The sequence below is a fragment of the Misgurnus anguillicaudatus genome, chromosome 4 (genome assembly GCF_027580225.2).
Source record: "Misgurnus anguillicaudatus chromosome 4, ASM2758022v2, whole genome shotgun sequence".
NCBI classification, from domain to species: domain Eukaryota; kingdom Metazoa; phylum Chordata; class Actinopteri; order Cypriniformes; family Cobitidae; genus Misgurnus; species Misgurnus anguillicaudatus.
The window spans coordinates 35685523-35704846 of NC_073340.2; the positions used below are offsets into that span (position 1 = coordinate 35685523).

Here is a 19324-nt window from a genome sequence, read left to right on the forward strand (position 1 = left end):
AAGAAAAAGTTTTCTAAATACACGTTTATTTAATAAAGGTTTTAATTGTTTGGGATAGCCTCGGCGGTTAAGGATCCATTCGTACTATCATTAACAGCGCGGAGAAATGAGGACGCATTTTGACACAGCTCTTATCAACGCCAGCGAAGGAGGTACGTGGCAAACTCAAAAAAATGAGAATTAAAAACAAAGGAAATAAAAGGTCAGAAAAGGGTTGCCTGGAATAAGTTTTACAAAGTGGTAAATCAGGATGACACCAGTAGCTACAGACTATGTAATTTGTGCGTTTAATTTAGGCTATTTATTTATTTATTTTTGTCCCATGTCATGTGCGCCGATCGGAGACTGGTCTTTATGATTTAAAAAGAAAGCATTCAAGTGAACAGTAGCCTACTAAACAAACTTGAAGCAAAAATACATTTCAGCAAATGCAAACTTCAATCAAACATAGTAAGAGGTGAAGTATATAGCCTACAGAAATGCTTATTGCATTAATTTTTAAACGTGTGCGAGGTCCGTGCACGTCCTCCGCTAGCAACACAGAAATTGCTGAAATTGCTAAAAGCGCAATCGGCTAAACGAGCATTAAATTTTAATGACGTTGAGTTTATTGTTTTTATTAATTTATATTCACAAAACTTATCAACAAAACATTGATTAAAATTAAGAGACATATTATCTGAAACGAAATTAATTTTAAAGTAGAAAACAAAACTTAAATTAAACTCGAAAATAATGTCTGACCCATTACAATTCTCCCTTCATATTGGCCTTTACAACGCCCTATATGGCGTTTAAAATTACAGTCTATCTTTCGTAATAAGCTAACTAAATTTAAACAAAACATAAACACATTACAACAATATTCAAACCCAACAATACTCAAACATAAATATAAAATAGACATTATCTATGATGATACATGTTAAAACAATCCGATATAGCGTGTATAATATAGCTGGTTGGTAGATGTTTACTATTTTTGTCAAAACCTCCGTTGCAAACCTCCATTTACCTGAATAAAATAATTTTTACTTTAAAATGATGCGCTGTCATGTTAACATCAGCTGTTCGTTTACATAAGACTCCATCTACATTTACACTCAGCGCAACGTCTGAGTTCTCAAACTAAAACAGGGTCTGCAGCATTGACGAACGAATCCTTTTATGAGGGTCGAAAACAGTGATGTAGTGTAGATGAAAGGCGTAAACGTAGCAAAAGTAACGCGGTTTAAAGGATAAACGCATTAATGTAAACAAAGCCTGAGTTCACTGCTTATATTCTAGGGCTTTCTAGTCTCGCGGTTGTCATCAGCAGCGGCTGTCATCAGCAGCGCCTTGCATCGCCCAGTCAGCGGATGGCGGGCGGGTGCGGTTTTGAAAACTGGTCAGAAACGTTGGTGCGGATGGATGGCGGACGGATGATGAGTTTTGTGATGCGGTTGCGGATGAAATAATAGCCCATCCGCGCATCTCTAGTTACTTGTAATGCGTTACCCCCAACACTCCTAAAATATAAAACACTGCACAGTCTTCAGTGTATGACTTAAATATAGATGCATTCTTATAAAGTAAAACAGTTCTTCAGTCATGAGCAGAAAGAGATTATTAACAAATTAATAAGGTTACTGTAGCTTTAAGATGTGAGATAGATCTATGCTGTACTCATGCTGAATGACAGGCCTTGTGTGAGGCTTAGGGGAACAGATGAACCCAAGAGCAGACGATGTCGGGGGAAAACAGAAAACACTTTATTTAACAACAAAACACAAAGACCCACGAGGGGGTATGAGACACGAAATTCTTAACAGATAACACTACAACTTGACTGGGTAACTAGACTCTAAATATACAAGCAACAAGAGAACTCGACACAACACAATGATCCTGCACAGAACTAAAGATACACTGACATTAAATAGAAGAAAGCAAACAAGATAACAAGCGGGAACAGGTGATGGGAGAAAAACCAATGATTACTAATAAGCAGGAGAACGAGGGGGCGGGGTCACAAGACAAGACACCGGAGGCACATGCCACACAAAAAAACAAGGCATGAACCTCCACAAAAGGCCAGGGACTGCCAGAACTCTGCCACCATGACAAAATGCAAATATAACAAGACTTCAAGGCAGAGTCCTGACAGTAGCCCTCCCTCAGGGGACGCCACCTGGCATCCCAAAAGGGAACAGACAAGACAAGAGAACATGACAGATAATAAACATGACAAGACTAGAACACATCAGACTAAAACTTAACAAAAGGTGCCAAAAACAAGATAAAAACAAAACTCTCAAACACACTGAAGTCCACAAGACACTCAAAACACAACAGTCCAAGGGGGTGCAGGACGAGGGCGCAGCTGTGGCCACGCAGACCTCACTGGCCTTGACTGCACAGTCAACAGCGCAGGCTGGGTAGAAGGCACAGGATGCGCGGGACGGGTAGACTGGGCGGGCTCCGGTTGTGGTTGCGCGGGCTGCGGCTGTGGCTGCGCGGGCTCCGGCTGTGGCTGCGCGGGCTCCAGCTGTGGCTGCGCGGGCTCCGGCTGCGTGGACTGTGCGGGCTCCGGCTGTGGCTGCGCGGACTGGGTCGACGGCGCGGGCTCTGCCCTCCCGTAAGCTGCAGCAAACCACACAGCGGCCAAGCCAAGGGTCAGTCCCAAAAAGGCAGCCAACCCCTCAAGGTCCGGATCGGACTCAACAGCTGCTCTCCAAAGTTCAGCAAAAAAGACACCACGGATCCTCCTGGTCAGCCACTCCGGGAAAGGACGCACCACGACTGGCAACAAAACAAAAACGGGAGGTGTAGCAACTAACCCCGACACCGTTGCTGGGTTCAATTTTGGCAGGATCATTCTGTGAGGCTCAGGGGAACAGATGAACCCAAGAGCAGACGATGTCGGGGGAAAACAGAAAACACTTTATTTAACAACAAAACACAAAGACCCACGAGGGGGTATGAAACATGAAACACGAAATTCTAGACAGATAACACTACAACTTGACTGGGTAACTAGACTCTAAATATACAAGCAACATGAGAACTCGACACAACACAATGATCCTGCACAGAACTAAAGATACACTGACAATAAATAAAAGAAAGCAAACAAGATAACGAGCGGGAACAGGTGATGGGAGAAAAACCAATGATTACTAATAAGCAGGAGAACGAGGGGGTGGGGTCACAGGACAAGACACCGGAGGCACATGCCAAACACAAAAACAAGGCATGAACCTCCACACAAGGCCAGGGACTGCCAGAACTCTGCCACCATGACAAAATGCAAATATAACAAGACTTCAAGGCAGAGTCCTGACACCTTGTCTCTGCACGTGCATCGGGTGTACGTGCCAGGGACAAGAGCTGCTGTAAAATGAAAGTTTAAACTGTCAAAACTTAAAATTGCATGCAGATATATAAAAACTTTTGGCATGAAATGGTTGTATATGTGTGACGGATGTATATGTGCATTCTGAATTGGAGCGATGAATGTTTGAAGTCCTGTCTGAGTAAGTGTCTCCTGAACTCCCTGTATGTATATCTCAAATTAATCCAGTAACCAGTTTACCTAACAATGTTCCCCACGAGTATTCGGATCTGGCCATCGCATTCAGCAAGACCAAAGCTATACAACTACCACCTCATCGACCCAGTGACTGTGCCATTGAACTGCTTCCCAACACTGTACCACCTAGGGGCCGCATCTTTCCTTTATCTGAACCTGAACGACAAGCAATGAAGAAATACATTGAGGAAGAACTGGAGAAGGGTTTCATACGGCATTCTACTTCACCAGCATCGGCAGGGTTTTTCTTCGTGGGCAAGAAAGATGGTGGTCTGTGCCCCTGTATCGATTATCAAGGTAATCCTAGTAAAGTGTACCCTTGTGCCTTTTACTCCCGAAAACTGAACCCATGGCGGCAATTGGCGCCAAACATCCATTTTTGATTCTTACAGACCATCGCAACCTGGAATACTTGCAATCTGCCAAACGTCTCAACACTCGTCAAGCTAGATGGACATTGTTCTTCACAAAATTTCAGTTCACAATCACATACCGACCTGGTTCCAAGAACAACAAAGCTGATGCACTATCACGGATGTATGATTCAACACCCCAGCCTATCTGTTCCGAGCCCATCATCCCACCCTCCATCATTGTAGCCCCTGTTCAGTGGAATGTTATGCAAGAAATAAACCAGCTCAATAATGCCAACCCGCCACCAGCTGAATGTCCTGCAGTACGTACTTACGTACCTCCATCCCACAGGAAGCAAGTCATTCAATGGGTACACACATCTCTCTCCTCGGGACACCCTGGCATTAACTCGACACTTGTGATGTTAAAGAACAAGTTTTGGTGGCAGTCTATGTTGCCAGATGTCAGCTCTGTGGTTAACGCTTGTACCATCTGCGCAGCTAGTAAAACTCCACATCAGAACCCGGCTGGTCTCCTCCAACCCCTTGTAATCCCACAAAGACCGTGGTCTCACATCGCTGTGGATTTCGTGACAGATATACCCAGGTCTGATGGTAACACAGTGGTGCTATCTGTCATTGATCGTTTCTCTAAAGCATGTCGTTTTATCCCTCTGCCCAAGCTGCCGTCTGCCATGGAACATCGAGGACATCGTATCTGACCGGGGTCCACAATTCACGTCCAAGGTATGGAAAGCGTTCTTCAAAGCTTTAAACATCAACATCAGTCTTACATCCGGTTATCACCCTCAATTCAATGGTCAAGTAGAACGTCTCAATCAAGAACTAACCAAATTCCTCAGAATTTATTGTCATAAGAATCAACAGGACTGGTGTCGCTTCCTACCTTGGGCGGAATATGCACAGAATGTCCTGAAGAAAACCTCCACGGGTCTCTCTCCCTTTCAATGTGTCCTTGGATACCAACCGCCCATGTTCCCCTGGGATGAAGAACTCGCAGACATTCGGCCATTGACGCATGGTTCACTCGCAGTCAAGAAACTTGGCAACAAGCTCACGTTCATCTGTCTCGAGCCATCAAAAGAGTCAAGGAGAAAGCAGACCACCACAGAAGCTTAGAACCCAACTACGAACCCGGTCAGCTGGTTTGGCTCTCGACCAGAGACTTGAAACTTCGTCTCCCCTGCAAGAAACTGAGTCCCAGGTATGTTGGCCCTTTCAAAATCATCAAACAAATCAATCCTGTATCCTACCGTTTAGATCTCCCTCCTAATTACCGCATATCTCCTACTTTCCATGTGTCCCTGCTCAAACCCGCTGAGGACCTGGGAGCAGTTGTAGATTCCGGAGGATCAGGGCCCCCTCCCATCATGGTGGACGGTGAAGAGGCCTATCTGGTCAGCGAGCTGCTGGACTCCAGACGACAGGGTTCCAACCTCCAATACCTCGTCAACTGGGAGGGGTATAGTCCCGAGGAAAGGTTGTGTGAGAACGCAAGCAACATCTTGGATCCCAACCTTATCCACGAGTTCCACAGACTTCACCCGGATAAACCATCCCCAAGGTCGTCCCCAAAAGAACACTTCCCGCATCTGGAGCCGCTCGCAGGGGGGGGGGCTCTGTGACGGATGTCAGCGCTAACGCTCCCGCTACTTCCCATTCACCCGCATATTGAACTACATTCCCCATAATGCACTGTGATGCACGGTCTATTTAACCTGGGACTCTGCCACTCTAACTTTGCGAAGTCTTGTTTGCCCCTAGCAGCATTACTGAGCGTTTTCCTGTGTTTACCCGTGTTTGCTTTTCCTGGTGTTATTTTGGACTGTCTCTCGGATTATTGTTGATTGCTGCCTGCCCTGATCTTGGACTGTATTACGATTATGACTGCTTTCTGCCTGCCCCGATCTTGGACTGTGTAACGTATATGATAGATATCTGCCTGCCCCGATCTTGGACTGGTTTCACGTTTATGATTATCTGGATTTGCCCTCTGTTTACTTACTGTTTGCTGTGTGTTTACATCAATAAAGAGTTGCAAATGGAACCTAACCTGTCTGCTTCGTCACAATATGGTGTTTGATGGGGATGTAAAGATGTGTCACGTTGCATGCTATGATTGGAGAGCACCCTCATAACAAATACACATATCTCTGTAAATGCAGAGAGAGAAATCCAAATTTGCAGGTCGCACATGAGCAACGGGTTTTAAAAATGCTTGCACTGCATAAAATATACTGCATATCTCAAATTGCGACCACATTCAGCCCTATGATGACAAAAGTAAATAAAAATATTGGTTCATAAGACTGCTTGAAAGCAATGATCAACCAATACCAATGTAGTTAGTCCAAGATTATAGTTTCTCCTAACTGCTAAAAATATAAACAAGTATTCAAATGAGAACAATATTCATTGTACTCATCTTTGTTCATTTGAATTTAGTATTAAAGTGGATTTAAAATCTTTGTCGTCCTCGTGCTGTGGGTTGTACACCACCAACTTGTGACAGAAACATTTTGACATGGTCCATTTAAATCTATCATTGTTTATTCTGTTGTGCTAATATAGTTAGGATTTTTGTAACTTGTATTAATTATTTTGCAATGTAATAATTTAATAATTTTACTACACCCTTATAAAGAAAGCATTATATTTACTTTACCAGTGTTAGTGATGGGGGGAGTAATGAATTCTGTGGGCGGAGTCTCTGATGTCGTCTGGATTGGCAGTGTGGTGTTGCCTTCTGTGATCAGGAACATTTTTGTATTAATGTCAAAACTTTTTTAACAAACGCAGAAAAGTTAATATTATTAATATTATTAAAGTGCATTATTAAAATTATTGAGCAAATTCTCTACCTGCACAGTAAGCAGCACAGAGCATTGGTTTGACAAATTCATAAACGTAGTAATTTCCTGGACAGGCTTTGACTTGTATGGGATGAGATTCCCAACCACAACAACCATTCCATGAGGGTACACAGACACGTCTTGTGACCACTCCATCTTCCAGCTGTGGATGAGGATCTTTGAGCCACAGTGGGTTATAAGAGCTACACATCCCTTGACTAACACATGATTCTGACATCTGAGTACTCTGACCATCGAGGAAAAGTCTGTACCAGCCATTCCACTTGACATTATAATCACACCTGTCATTGTACCTATATACTGGATAATTAGTGGCTCTCCAGGACTGATCCAGACTGGTGTAGCTGTCACAGGGGTCGACACTTGGAGTGCTGAAAGCAACTATTAAAAAATAATAAACAGATCCATTAGGAATACAACAAAAAATTAATCAGATAATTTTTTAATTAATCGAGTAATCAGATAAAAACACAAATATTTATTCAATTAGATTTTTCACTTATAGCTCAATAAAGCCCTAAACACTGTAAAAAAATGTCTGTAGAAATTACAGTATTACTGAGTATATCAAAGTTAAATGAACATGAAACATTTTCAGGCTTTATCTTCTACAGTAAGTTACTGGCAACCAGCTACACAATTACAACAAATTGTTTACAGTGTACGGTATTTAAGTAAAAGTGTACTTTTAAAAGAGCATGATTTGAAATTTTGCCACAGATTGGCTGATTTTATAACCATACATCCCGCGTTGTACAAAGAGACTGTGTCTGACTTTATTTGTAAATGCACAGTTCCTGCTGTATGAAGCAGATGCGTGTCCACTGTCCAAAATGACGGTGGAGCGGGAGCATGTGACGTCACAGACTAAATAAATGATAATGAAATTATATTTTCATAAACAATTATTATCACTTTTATCGATTAGCTATTTGTTGCAGATTCACAATTTATAAAGCTATGTGTGATTAAAAATGGCACAGGAAAATATTATTGATCACACTACAAAAAAGCAATATATCAAGTCAAAGCTGCAGCTGATTTTACTAGTTCTGCTTCTGCATCTGCTTGACGTGTTCAGAGCTAGGTAAGCCTTTTCTAACCCAAGTATACAAACATCTCATTATGGGTAGAGGCTAGACCTTCACAACAATGGCAATGATTCAACATGTAAACATGTAAAGTCTATAAGCAGAGTGAATGTACAGTACCTGCACAATATGAAGGGCCTGCGATCGCTAGACTTGGTCTGTTGAATTTGTAGACATAATAATGTCCAGGACAAGCTTTAACTTGGATTGGGTTTGATGTGAAACGATTGCACTCATGATAATAAGAGCCGTGGACATCACGAGTAACAACTCCATCTTCTACTCCAGGATGAGAACCAGCAAGCCACAGAGAACTGAAACCTCCACATGACATGTAAGCAAAACACCACTCGGGCATCTGAGCACTCGATCCATTGATGAAGAGTCGATACCAGCCGTCCCATTTTACACGAGTGTCATCATGTTCATTTGTATATCCATATTCATACCAGTAATTGTGTGTGTTCCTCCAGTATTCATCCACTATGTTGTAGTTTGAGCATGGATCACCTAAGATTAAAATAAAGTTAATATCTTTATGGCAATATTGCTGATGGATACAAAGCTAAATCTACATTTATACCCCAGATATCAGGCTAAGATTAACAGGAGAAACATGTACACCTGTGCACTAAACAGAGTAAAGAACAACTGAGAGACAGATTTGCAACTGTTTTTATGCTACTGTAGTTACCATGTTCATAATAACCCTGATAGTAGCACGTTCTATATACATTTTGTGAGAGTTTAAACTGTGCATATACAGTATATCCTGTATATTATACAGTAGTCCTGTATAATAACATAAAGTAACAGCATTTATATTAATAAAAACATTTTTGTTCAACTGAACATAGGAAGTCAAGTACAGTCCATCTGCGTGATGGTCGTGAAACTTTGAGAGAATTTTCGTTTTTGGGTGAACTCTTCTTTAATTGTTGCATCACATAGCAGAATTTTTGTAGATAAAACAAACGGATATTGATTCCTCTTTAGATGTTTTTAAAAGTAGCCTCAAGTAGCCTTAACATTATTTTTGTCATTTGTAAGGCTTAAACTTTCTTAAATTTCTTTTTAATAACCTCATTATGGAGACCTACTCATGGTAACGCTGGATCCAGTAATCATGGCTGAAGGTGTTGTGTAGTCCACCTGTGTTACAGTGCTGACATCTAAAGAAATATAATTAAAGACATTAATAAATGTTTGAAAACCTCTGAAAAATACAAAGTGAACATACCTGTGCAATATCCTGACCACGAGTCTTTTGGATTTACAAGTTCATAAACATAATAATTTCCTGGACATGCTTTTACTCTGATGGGTTTTGATTTGTAATCACAACAATCACCACTCCAAAAACTTGCCCCACAGACCTCACGGATGACCACCCCATCTTCTATCTGAGGGTGAGGACCATTAAGTGTCAGACCAGTGTATGAGTTACAGCTGTATGCATTAACACAGCTCTCTGGCATTTGGATGTTCATCCCATAATGATAAAGTCTGTACCAGCCATTCCATGAGAAGATTCTATCACTAATATCCAATCCTCTTTCAGTTGTTGCTCTCCAGGGACGATCCAGAGACTCATAGTTGTAACAGGGATCATTGATGATGCTGCTGAAAGCAACTGACATGAAGAAAAGAATTGTTAGTACAAGCACAAGTAAAGGATTTCTGGTCCAGTAGTCATTCAGACCCTTCAGATAGAGAGAAGTGACAACACAGACATAAGAGTAATCTAAATGTCCCTTAGTACATGATATTTTGAGGAATTCTTCACCGTAAAACATGAAGTGATTGATAAGTCAAGACATGTTTTTACATGACATAAATTGGACATATAAGGAAAATCTGACTTTCCCAAACCCCAACCGACAATGGTCAAAAAATAGAAAACAACGATGAGAAAACAAAATATAAAATGACACGATAAAGAAAGTCATGCTACAGACGCGAACAGTCATTTTCTGTGAAATAAGGTGTTACTAGAGTTTTACTAGAGTTTGTAATGCAAGGGCACCGCCATTATTGCAATGGTCACAAATGTAAAAAAACAAGTTTCAAAGTGTTAAAACAAAGTAGAAAAGAGTCATTTTACATAAACTACATCTGAAATGGATAACAGTACTGATTCACTGTCTGCACGGCAGAAATGAAAGCTGTAGCGTAAGTTCTACTAGGAAGACTAAAGGCCATGTCATTCATTACATTTTGATCTAGCCAATCATCACTTGACTATATAAGTTCCCTACTCAACCTCTTTTGGGTGTGCACATGCTGACGCTGATGTCCACCTCCATCATCCCCACCACCACCAGGTTGGCCCTGTCCATACATACATTGCTAATAATTAGCAATGCGTTTGTGTCAAACTCAGCTATCCACGTGAATCAGTACTGTTATCCATTTCGGTTGCAGTTTATGTAAATTGACTTTAGTGTTGCTATAACATTTTGAAACTTGTTTTCTACATTTGTGACCAATGCACTAATGACCTCCCTATTATGTATTCTGATGCCATGTTGCTTTCAGCCCAGCCAACATTGACATGTGGGCCCCACGTGGGTCCCATCTGGGCAGCATGGGTTACATGTGGGCATGGGCTTCACATGGGCAATATATGTGGGTCCCATGTGGGTTTCCTATGTGGGCCCCATATGGGTTTGCCCATGTGGGATAATAATGTGGGCCCCTCATGGCACCTATGTGGGCAAAACATTTTTATGCTTGAAATACATCTTTATACATTTACAATCTTAAAATAATAACTTTTAAACAAATAGCAAATAATATAACAGAAATGATTTGATCAGTATAAAACATTTTAAATAAAAATGCATAATTTTTTTACATTTAATTAACATTGATATGTGGGCCCCACATGGGTCCCATATGGGCAACATGGGTTTCATGTGGCCATGGGCTTAACATGGGCAATATATATGGGTCCCATGTGGGTTGACTATGTGGGTCCCATGTGGGTTTCCCTATGTGGGCCCCATATAGGTTTGCCCATGTGGGATAATAATGTGGGGCCCTCATGGCACCTATGTGGGCAAAACATTTTATGCTTAAAATACATTTCATATACATTTAAACTCTTAAAATTATTACTTTTGGTTTATAGTCACTTTTTTACAAAGAGCAAATAATATCACAGATAGGATATCATCAGTATAAAACATTTTAAATAAAAATGCATTATTGTTAACATTTATTTGTGATATTTGTAATGTTTACCTGCCAATTATTAATTTTAATTTGCACAGCTGAGCATGAGTGAAAATAAGAAATGTCAGAAAGGTTATCAGTTTGATAAGTGTGTTAATTAAAGAAATGTTTCAAACATTCTGAAAGGAGTCTGATTAGTGGAGTCAGGTGTTTCATATAAGGAGACCTCATTACGATCTGCTCACTGCAACGACACATTACGCTTGACAAAGTAGTCCTGCTTCAAATGTTTTTAATTGTGATTTTTATCACATAATAAAATATCATATTTTAAATAATCTTTGCTAAAATAGGCAGACTTTTAAAATTACAACTATAAAGATGATAAACATTTAAACTACAAGAATTTCCGCTCAGGCGCAAGGATACAGTTTCTACTGGAGCAGCAGGAGTCTCTCACAACTGTTACACTTGTAATTTATCCTGAGTTGTGTTTTTAGAAAATGTAATACTACGGTACAAGTACACGGACTGCACAGGGATGAATCAAAGCAAACGTGCAAAGACATTTAATGAGTTTGGCTGTGGATGCTTCGGAAGTTCCTCATAAAACGTTTGAGCAAAGATTAATTGATGATCAGAAGACCATCTACAGAAGAGTGAGCAATGTTTGTGTTGTTTTTGAGTTCAAAGTATTTTAAGAGTTTGACTTCTTTCAATGCTTATTTTAAGTGTTATGTTAAATTGTTAGTCATTACCTGCCTTAGCAGTTTTTAAATGTTCATGATTATTTTAGCATTGTATTGTTATAAATTGACAATAAAGTATTTTGATATATTGAACCTTTACAGTTTTTTAATTTGATTTCTCATATTGCACCTCCTTCATGTTTTGTGATGTTACAGATGAATGAACTCTTGAATATTTATGCTGAAATTTGATATTTACCGAACTGAAATGATTTGCTTTTATCGGTTTTCAATTTAAAACAAATATATTATTTAAGTAAATTACAATTAAGCATTAAAATTATAATTATTTCATAATAAGGGACCAGTCCAGTACCCATTAAAAATCCATTCTGGGCCCTGATATGTAACGTGGGCTTCATTACGTGGGTGCAATATGGGCCCTATGTGTGTTGCCCATGTGGGCCCCACATAGGCCCCACTCAGTTTCTATATCAAATTCATGTGGGCAACCCAGGTGGGGCCACAGTGGAACCCATAGACAAACCCATGTACAGCCCACATTGGAAGCCCATATGGGGCCCATGTAGGGCCCACATGGGCCCCATGTGTGTTCCCCAGCTGGGTCCCACATAAGCCCCACTCAGTTTCTATATCAAATTCATGTTGGCTAACCCACGTGGGGCCATAGTGGAACCCATGGACAAACCCATATGGGGCCCACATAGGAAGCCCATATGGGGCCCACATGGGCCCCACCTTGCAATGTTGGCTGGGAGTGTTTATTTTTTCTTTATCAGTCCTCCACTGTCTGTTTGATCCATCTCTTTACCATTGTATCTATCAAGTTCATTCAGGACAACCAACCCTGTGATATAATTAACTGACTTTATATTGATCTTTCAAAAACCATGTTAACTTTACACAAATCTGAAGAGAATAAAAGAACAGAAGATTTTGATATTTACCTACACAGTATGAGGGCTTGTTGAGTGACACATTTGGTGTGATGAATTCATAGACATAATAATCTCCTGGACAGGCTTTGACTTGGATGGGGTTGGATCTGTACTGATCACACCGCTTGGAGTACCACCCCCACAAATCACTTCCCACAACCTCACGGGTCACCACTCCATCCTCAAGTCTTGGATGAGAACCATTGAGATACAGTCCAGTTTCACCACCACATCCCATTGAACTCACACACCATTCAGACATCTGAGCACTTTGTCCATTCAAATACAGTCGATACCAGCCGTTCCACTCAACAGTAGTGTCATCATGTCCATACTGGTATGTGTATTGGTGTATGTCTCTCCAATAGTCATCAATAGTGTTGTAATCATAGCATGGGTCAGAGCTGACTGTTGAAGAGAAAATGAATAAAAATCAGGAGATGATATTCATTATAGACATTTTCATTAAAAAAGTGTCAAAGACCTTACAGAAGTACATAAAAACATGAATGTTTGAGTGATAGATTAAGGATAGATCAGACAGACAGACTCCATTACACTCACCAAATAAGAGTTACATTGATCGTTTTTAGTGTTTTCTAGGAACATCATTAATTTTATTTATGCTTAAGGACAATATTATTCTTTGTGTTAAGAACTTTGATCATAAATGTAAGAATTAAATATTTATGTTTACAGAGGAATGAGGAAAACAGGACATCTTGTTGAAACAGAACATGGGAAGAAAGGCTTTCTCTAAAGTCATGTAAAGACTGCACAGTGTTTTGAATGCAGTAGTTACTTTTCCCAACATTTATAAACTTGGTGAGGCAAAAAATAATTTAGGTAAACAGCACGGAAGATGCTGGACTATTTATTGCATCACAATTAATCTACTTCTACTATGCCCTAAAGTATGTATCAAAGGAGTATGCAAGTACATACTAATGCATAATGCAAGTGACAGTTTAGATGTACATTACCTACTGTAATTACACACTAAAATCTGGTTGGCCACCTCATGTGCCCCCCTCCAAGATGGCCTTGGTTTTTTGGCACTCGGTTTTAACTGTGTGTGCTATGATTCAAGTTTATTTCTAAAATCTGGTCACAGTCATGTACAAAATCCCTGCCATCTCGCTCGAAATATCATCTTTAAAAGACAAACCTCAAACATAACTGGACGATAACGTTTGGGCCGTGAAACTGGTGAGACATGGCGATCAAAAATCAATAAGCTCAGTTGAGACGTGCATCGGGAAGGTAGACTGTGGCTGCATGCATTCAGAAGAGTGTAATAATTGAAGTCAAGACTAGAAATAAGATGTGTCCTCGATCTGCTTGGGGTTGCTTTTCCAAACTTTTATAAACTTGATGAGGCAAAATATCACTCAGGTAAACAACACTAATGATGCTGGACCATTTGTATGTTTACTATATAGTGTCATTAATGTTTTTACTCAGTGAAGCATCTTTTCATTCTTAAATTCATTATAGCATCAATAAAATTCTCTCTCGCAATGAGTTGTGGTGTTTTACAGATTTGTATTTCAAAATTTTTACCTCAAGAATACTAAGTAAAAGTAGTACAACTAATTGTAAGTTTGAATACTCTTTTGGACAGAGAGTATGTTAACTACGCGCAAAAGTCCCATAAAGCCGTTCCATGTTGAAAGAATAAGAAATGTTATTGCGGTATCTATTGCTTTATAATGGCATGAATGATCGCACGCAATGTAAAAGGCTTCAAAAGGTTTCAATAGACGGTTTCACATGCTTGTTGTCATGGTTAGGCACTGGCCCAAAGGGAAAACTTACCTCTGGAACCAATACCTTGTGGAAAATAAAAATGTTTTAGTTTCCTATAGACGAGGGGAGACGTGAGCATGGATCACACTTGTGTGAAGAGAGGTTAGGCAGCAAAGCAACAATTTAAGGATCTTGGACCAGATTCATGAAAACATTCTTAAGACAAAAAATAAGAACGTTCTTAAAGTGACACCATGTAATTTTTCAACCTTCATAATAAATTTTCAAGACCCTTGTGATAGTACATCGACTTTAAATAGGTTGAATGACATGTCTACCATAGCCTGACGGTGTGTATCACTTTTACTCGTATTTTAAAACTCCAAAAAAAACTACAAAATTCGACTGCTTTACAGCATACGTCACTTCCTCCACATAATTTGTTTTTAACGTGAATTCTGCTGGAGGCTACTTAAGGAGTGTAGAGAGCAACTTATAGCATGTGACTCCGTGGCACAGTTTTAGTGTCACGGACCTATAACACGGGCAACCCGGGTTCGATTCCCCTTTAAGGCAATTTTTTATATAAACTCACGATTTATAAATGACGGCGATTATCTTGCTTATAGTTCGCTGTATTCAGATGCTGTGTTCACGTATTTACCTTTATTTTACTGTGTCTATGGTATTTACATTCCAATCCAGGATGCTATAGCAGTCAAACTTGCTCACAGTGTAAAACCAAACCCTACTCATTCACCAATCAGATCCGAGCGTTTCTCTCTTCTCTCTTCCTCATTTGCTGCGTTCCGCTGTCACTCACGTGACGTATTACAAAGCGGCAGACTTTAGGTCTGCTTGGATCACATTTACTTGGATTTGGAGCGACAATTTTCACACAAAAGAGAGAAAAAACGAGCGCCATTGCGGAAAATCCTGGTGGCGAGGGAGTGAGAGACGCTGCAACAATATTTGTTTGGAAAAAGGCAAGGAAATATTTCTGGTCGTTTTTCAATTGGAAGGCTGCAGCCTCCGGAGGTCAAATATGGAGGCTGAATACTTTATCAAGCCTGGTTTATTAAGGTAAACTGAGCATTACATTCGCAAGTCATAAGCATACTGCAACAATTTACGATTAACTAAGTATAATAGTCAACTTTATAATCGTTAATATTGTGAAATAAGAGAGTCTTGATGACATATGCAGCTTAGAAATACGACATCCGGAGGCTGCAACCTTCAGATTGAGAAATGGCTTCTGCCACGACGAGTTCCTCATCAGAAAGTTGTAACATGACTGCGTTTCTCCCTGTTGTCTCAAAATGTTGATCGTTTAGCGTTTTAAATGTTTAGTTTTTAGTTTAGTTTTAAGGTTGGCCAGTTCCTTTCCTTTGCGACAGTGCTGCGGCGCTTGTGGCCTCTAGGGGCGTTAGGCGTGAAAAATACATGTCTAGCACCCCCTAGTGGCCAAAAAGTTTCATGGTGTGCCTTTAAGATAAATTATAAAAAGTTGATAAGAATGTTCCCTGGTGCAATTCTTGGACATTTCTTAAAAAGTTCTAAAATATTTACTTAAGAACATCCTCAATTTATGTCTTAAGAATTAAATGACAAGCTTTGAAATACATTTTTCTACTGTGCTCATGAGTTTATCTGCCCATTAATCTTTTTCCCACATTGCAACATGGGAGAAGGAAGTGGGGGTGCTGCGGGTGCTGCAGCACCCCCTATTGGCGAGAGGGAAATTTTAAAAAAGTACAAATATTTTGCACAATTTATAAATTCCTTAATGATATTTTTGACATTTTGATTATTTTGACACATGTAGGCTATAACTTGTATTTTGGATTAAAATTGTATTACTTTGAGGCCTAATCAAGGTTCAGAAGTTACGTTACAGCCAGACAAGCTTGCATTCCCCAAGTAAAGAGGTTTCCCGCTCATTCCATGCAGCATAAATTTACATAGTCTAATGCAGTGGCGGATGCAAAACGTGACTTATGGGTGGGCATGGATTAAGTCGAGGTGGGCCTGAATCTATGGGTGTCCCGAAATCAAAGCAGTTGTCCTAAATCCAGGACTGGGTTTCCCGAAAACATCTTAACGATACGTCGTTCTTATGATTCACTGTACCTTATGTGTACCACTGCTTGAAGAAAGTGTCTTCTACACCAGTGGTTTTCAAACTGGGGGCCGCGAGATGGTGCCATGAGGGCCCCAGTTTTATGACATTTAAAGAAATACATTCATCTATCATGAATTCTGTGTAATTAAATCTAAAAAATAAGGCTACTAACCAAAAGCACTACTTTTTTGTACAATTTAATGTTTTTTTATTAAAATGTTGAGTTTTAGAACAGTTTTTTGTCACAAATTTTCTTTTGGGGGCCGCGAAGGAATGCACCATACACAAGGGGTGCCGCACGATGAAAAAGTTTGTGAAACACTTTTCTACACTACATGCAGACAGGCACAGACAGGTATTATTAAAGATGAGCTAGTTGTACCTTTTGAATATGGAAATAAAAAAACAACGCTCAGACCTACTGACAATTTTTAGAAGACACTTTCTTCAAGCAGTGGTACAGGAAAAAGTTTGCATCTTTCAAGAAGACTTTTTATGCAAGACAACGCTCCATCACATACATCAAAGTACTCCACTGCATGGCTGGCCAGTAAAGGCCTTGAAGATGAAAATCTAATGACATGGCCCCCTTCTTCAGCTCACTTAAACCCAATTAAGAACTTTTGGACCCCTTCCTAAGCAGGACATTTACAGTGAAGGTAAACCGTACATCTCTCTGAACAGTGTCTGGGAGGCTGTGGTTCCATCTGCACAAAATGTTGGTTCTGACCAGATCAAGAAACTGACTGAATCCGTGAGATGGGAAATCTTTGTTCTTCATTTAGTTGCCTAATAATTCTAAGGTCTAAGGGGTTTTTAGGGCCCTGGAGAAGTTTTGACATGCACTGACATTTGTGCTTTTTTCAGTTGCTTAAAAACATAATGGCAAAAGTCTTATAACACTGTGTTCAGCACAAACTGGGCTACTATATTATATGATCAACATGTATGTACATGTTTGTATTTTTGAGAGAAAAAATAAAATAAAAAAAATTTAAGTGGCTGATATAAGTCCAAAAAACCCATACTAAACATGTTTTCCCAAGACTTTGATCTAGTAGTCTAGAGTTTTTTCTTTAAAATGATGTGAAAATCATTCTGCTTACTCATTCACATAAAACAATATACTGATTTACAATTGCAAAGTCACTTTTTGGTTAGGAAGGCAATACTGTATGCAAGAAGGCTGGAAGCTCTTGAATAATCTGTGATTGACAGCTGAAGAACAAAACACTTGCATAATGAGCTGCATAATGAGCCTTTAGGCAGTAAGACAACGCCATTATTGTTACGTGTTTGTTTGTGAAAGCAACATAAAAGAAATGCCTTCCCATGCGTGATCCTGCGTTAAATAAACTTATTGTGCAGAGATATACACGAACAAACAGGGTTTTAGATGTTTAGATGCGTCTTAATACAAAGTGCGTCAAACATGAGTTCTCCAAGTCTCTTTGCGGAGTGATTGAAAAATAAAGAGTTTGCGGCGCCCGCACCGCCGTCGACCCCAGAGTGTTAAAAAAATACAACTTGCCTAATAATTGAGCACATGGTGTAGTATGCATGTTTAACTATAAAGAGTAGTCTTTTTTATTTCTGATCCCATGCCCACCCAGGCCCACCCATAAATTCGCGCCTGGTCTAATGACAGAAACGATGAAGAGGAAATATGGCACAGAAACGGATTTTAGATTTTTTGAAAAACCACCACCAGGAGTGATTAATAAGAACCGTACTGCACCCATGACAACTGAGAGCAGCCTGAGTGAGGAGACTGTCCACCCGCCTCTGACTGCAGTTGCACCGGATTAGACAAGCCCTTCCAGCCAATAAGCAATTTCAAATTTCCTGCACGACATGTAATGGTAATGAACAATTCTCATATTCTGTGGCACCGGCTTGGTTTGCTAGATGGCAGTGGCTCCATTATGTGAAAGAGACTGATTATATTTTGTGTTTTGTTTGCCTGACAGCAGTCAGAAAAAATTCATACCTAGAGACAAATTTAACAAAGACAACCCTTTCGTGAATGCTGGCTTTTCAAATTGGCCTCTGAAAACTACTGCCCGACACTGTTTGGAGCTTCTCTTCAGGACCACCCCATTCCTTGGCAACAAGGGCATTGCCTTCAGGGGAGACACACCACGTGAAGTAATACTGTATGAATTAATGCTGGAGTGCACCTATTATCTCCCTAAAGAAAGAAAGTGGATAGAAGGAACAGACAACTGGATACAAAATGTATACAAAATGAACTGGATTCAAAATATACAAATTTTTAGTAATTGAAAAGTTTGCTTATGCTATCCAGAGGGAAATTGTTGCATGCTCATCGCACTGCCGATTTTATGGCCTCACAGCTGACATTACAACTGACATTAGCACCACTGACCAGTTCTTCTGCAGTCTGAAATATGTTGACAGCAGCTTGGAGCCCCACACTGTGTTTTTGGGATTTTATAACGCCCGGGACAGCACTGGAGAAACTCCCCATTGAACGCATTGCAGGATTTTGTTTTGATGGAGCAGCTAATATGCCAGGGTGTTTTTCAGGCCTGCAAACTCGGCTTAAAGATTTAAACCCTGTTCGAGCCCTGTGAAGGAGTTGCTTCCGTTGATGCCGGATGATGCCATTGTGGATAAGCTGATCCGCAAGGTTGAAACCTGCGCATCACAATCCCCCCTGATAATGCCGACCCCACCACCCCTAGAGTGAGCA

At 40.1% G+C, this 19324-nt stretch overlaps 1 protein-coding gene across 1 annotated transcript in view; it reads right to left on the bottom strand.

Moving 5' to 3' along the window:
• The window catches only part of LOC129420329 (uncharacterized), a 28960-nt gene extending 9861 nt beyond the window's left edge, over positions 1-19099 (bottom strand). Inside the window, exons 1-7 of the mRNA XM_073866514.1 lie at positions 18964-19099; positions 12744-13142; positions 9291-9542; positions 9010-9081; positions 8030-8419; positions 6807-7199; positions 6611-6691 (exon numbers count right to left, since the gene is read on the bottom strand). Coding sequence (XP_073722615.1) covers positions 6611-6691; positions 6807-7199; positions 8030-8419; positions 9010-9081; positions 9291-9542; positions 12744-13142; positions 18964-19099 — 1723 coding nt within the window. The remainder of the gene's footprint in view (positions 1-6610; positions 6692-6806; positions 7200-8029; positions 8420-9009; positions 9082-9290; positions 9543-12743; positions 13143-18963) is intronic.
• Between the last annotated feature and the right edge of the window lie 225 nt (positions 19100-19324).